The 2,913-nt window shown below is 43.8% G+C and overlaps 1 protein-coding gene across 2 annotated transcripts in view; it reads right to left on the bottom strand.

The window, feature by feature from the left end:
• The window catches only part of FLI1 (Fli-1 proto-oncogene, ETS transcription factor), a 40,187-nt gene extending 39,917 nt beyond the window's left edge, over nucleotides 1-270 (bottom strand). The window contains exon 1 of one of the 2 annotated variants that reach the window (XM_009710150.1): nucleotides 63-270. In XM_009710150.1, coding sequence (XP_009708452.1) covers nucleotides 63-193 — 131 coding nt within the window. In that variant the 5' untranslated portion in view covers nucleotides 194-270. The remainder of the gene's footprint in view (nucleotides 1-62) is intronic. The other variant, XM_009710151.1, reaches the window with a different exon arrangement.
• Nucleotides 271-2,913: the final 2,643 nt, after the last annotated feature.

The raw sequence follows: 2,913 nt of genomic DNA, 5'->3' as shown, positions 1-2,913 counted from the left end.
TGGACGATACCCACTTTGCTTTTATTTAAGATTCAGTAGATGTGGAAAGGGTCTTTCCTTACCTTGATCCATTCATGTGGTCATATTCCCTTTTTACATTGACCCGGACGGGCTGATTAATCCACTCCTGCTGAGGAGGCAAAGGGTTGATTTTGTGCGGCTGGCCATAGTCAGGGTTCCCTGAGGCTGTCATATCTGCCTTGGGGAGGTGAGTGGCAGCGCCGTACGTGGAGTCAAAGAGGGACTGGTCGTCGCTCACCACCGACAGAGCCTCCTGAGGAGAAAAAAAAAAAACACAACAAGCGTTCAGAATCATGACTAAACTAGTAACTCCACTCTTATTCTCTCTTTGAGCTGGTGAGCACCTGCAAGGGCCCCACAGCTGCCCAGCGCTGTCTGAAATTGCCATCTGCCAGGATTGCAGATTGAATCAGATTCTTTGGGGTCCATTAAGCCATATGCAAAACCGGTGGGTTGCTTTGCTAGCTGCTGTGTTGCTCTGGGTGGGGCAAGAGTTAAGGTTAACTTGACTTCTGCAAACAGTAAAGGTGGCTGCTGGGTGCTGTATCGTTCTCATTGCTTGCTGTAAGCAGCTTCATCTGCAATTTCGTATAGTTACCTGCCCACCTGCCTGCACTTGCTGGTCCAAAACCAACCAAAGAGATATGTAGTATGTAACATTTCTGGAGTGTCATTTGAAGGTCTATACATCTTCTTTCAAAGGGTTTTGTGTGGTGTTTATATTTTGAGGTTACTAGTGAAGGAGAAGCAGTCAGTACAGGTCAGAGTTATGGGTGTTAGTGGTGGGATAAAAAATGCATTACTTTACACTTTTTGTTTATTTTGTGGGAAGTGTAGGACTGGTGAGTTACCAAACTCTGCATTTCTAGAAATGCTTAAAAACAGGAAATTGTTATCCTGTTTTTTTTTTTTTCTGCTGAAACTCCAAATGTTGACAAAAAGTTTCGACTATCAATTTCCTCGCGTTGATGCGCTTGGGTTTTCTAAATGAAGCATGCCAGTCTCATAAAGGCTTTGGCACAGTCCTGCTTTATTCCAAGTGCATCTGACAAGGTCTGCATGTTCTTTATGGAGCTAAGTTAACCACACATAACACAGCTGCCATTATGGCTGGCAAGCCAGAAACTGAATGAGGAACCTCCCAAACTAAAAGCACACATTACTTTAATGTGACTTAATGGAGCAGACCTCCGAAACAAAGGCAGCAACAGACTCACCTACTCTGTGGGCCGAGCATTCAAAAGACCCGTAACATTGATGTGTATGCAGCAGTGGGTTACCCGTGAACATACAGACGCTGTCTTTGCTTTGAAAGCTGGTGTGTTGCTAAATGCTCAGTGCTCAAAATTCACAAGACACAGTCTAAATCATGAGCTTTTAAAAATAATAAAGTATTGCTCTTTCCTTGCCTCCCCCCAGCAGTCGTTTCTGAGGTCAGTTTTGCAAATTCTTCCATAACCAGGGAGGGAAACAGAAATTCTGAAAACTTAGAAAAGTGCAGCTGCTGGAATCCTCCGATTACACAAGAATCTAAGTGCAAATCAGATATTACCAGGCTCATGATATCATCACAAAAAATGTCAATAGTTAGAGTCTACCGGGTAAACATGAGAATCCCTCTCAGCTTGAAATTAACCCACTTAGAATCAGGTCAGTGCTCTGCATTTACAAATAGCAGAACTTTTCTATCTCCGATCTCGGATCACATAACAAAACCAAATAAGCCTGAGTGACCTAGAATTGAAGTGGGCCTGACTAAACTTGAATTCAGAGGAACCCTCAAACATCTGCATAAGTCCGGCTGAAGTTATGGTAGTTGCTGTAAATATTTTGTGAGCAACCTCTCACGCTGATCACCAGAGATGGCTACAGCCTTTAAACAACAAAAAATGAGAGCTTTCACCCCACGCTGCCTAACGCTGCATGTTGCAAGGAGCTCAGACTCTGTTCGTCCTTTCCAGCAGCTTTTTCTTGGTGGACACAAAACCTTTCAAAAATACCCCCTCTCTTTTTCTGCTTTAATTAGGGTAAACTAGGGAGTGGAAGGTGTCCCTTGGAAGAATTTCCTTGTGGTGCAATCCTGTATGATCACAGCCTTGTGTCAGAAACTCCTCAAAGAGACTGTCTCCAGGCTCTAAACTTTGCCTGTGTAGAAAGGTACGAGAACACGAGATCTTCTGGTGACAGCCCTTAAAAGAGAGCGAGCCTTTCCATCAGAGATGAGGATATAGTGACTTGCTGCTTCTCTGATTTACTGAAGTCAGGATGTCAGCCGGGGGTTCCTAAATGACACATCTTCCGTAAGTCTCTGCTTCCTCTCAGCACAAAAAAACGTGGGGTTCCCTACATTATGGCATGAGATGGTAGGTGAACCCCAAATACCTGGGGTGCTGGACTGACTTACGGCTTTCTAGACCCAGTCTCAGCTATGCATCTTACTGTTCAGAGGCAAGGAAACCATGAGTACCACTGCAAATTCATGACATAAAATTTTTAAAACTTTTTTTTTTTGAGATTTCCAGTCTAAAAACATACATGAAGTTGGGGGGTTTTAGGGAAACAATATCTGGGAAAATGCTTTTTCTGCCTAAAGCCAGTTTTCTTCTGAAGAAAGGTTCTGCTGGAAAAAAAATTGGAAAGGAGGGATATTTCTGGCTACCTCCCCCCCAAAAAAAACCCAAAACCCAAAACAAGCCAGCCCAACAAACAGCCCTGGACTAGGATCAATGATTAGGGCTGCATCCAAGTGCAACTATCTTTACACACACAGGCAAGCACACACTTTTCTCTGATATACAGAATATCTGATGGAGAAGCCTGCCTCCTCAGATAAGGATCTTCCTTGAAAGATAAAGAGCCTGCTAGGCCCTGCCTACAGCAGCTACTGGTGTT

Source organism: Cariama cristata, unplaced genomic scaffold, assembly GCF_000690535.1.
Source record: "Cariama cristata isolate BGI_N322 unplaced genomic scaffold, ASM69053v1 scaffold1861, whole genome shotgun sequence".
NCBI lineage: Eukaryota > Metazoa > Chordata > Aves > Cariamiformes > Cariamidae > Cariama > Cariama cristata.
This window is presented reverse-complemented; position numbering and strand designations above follow the sequence as displayed.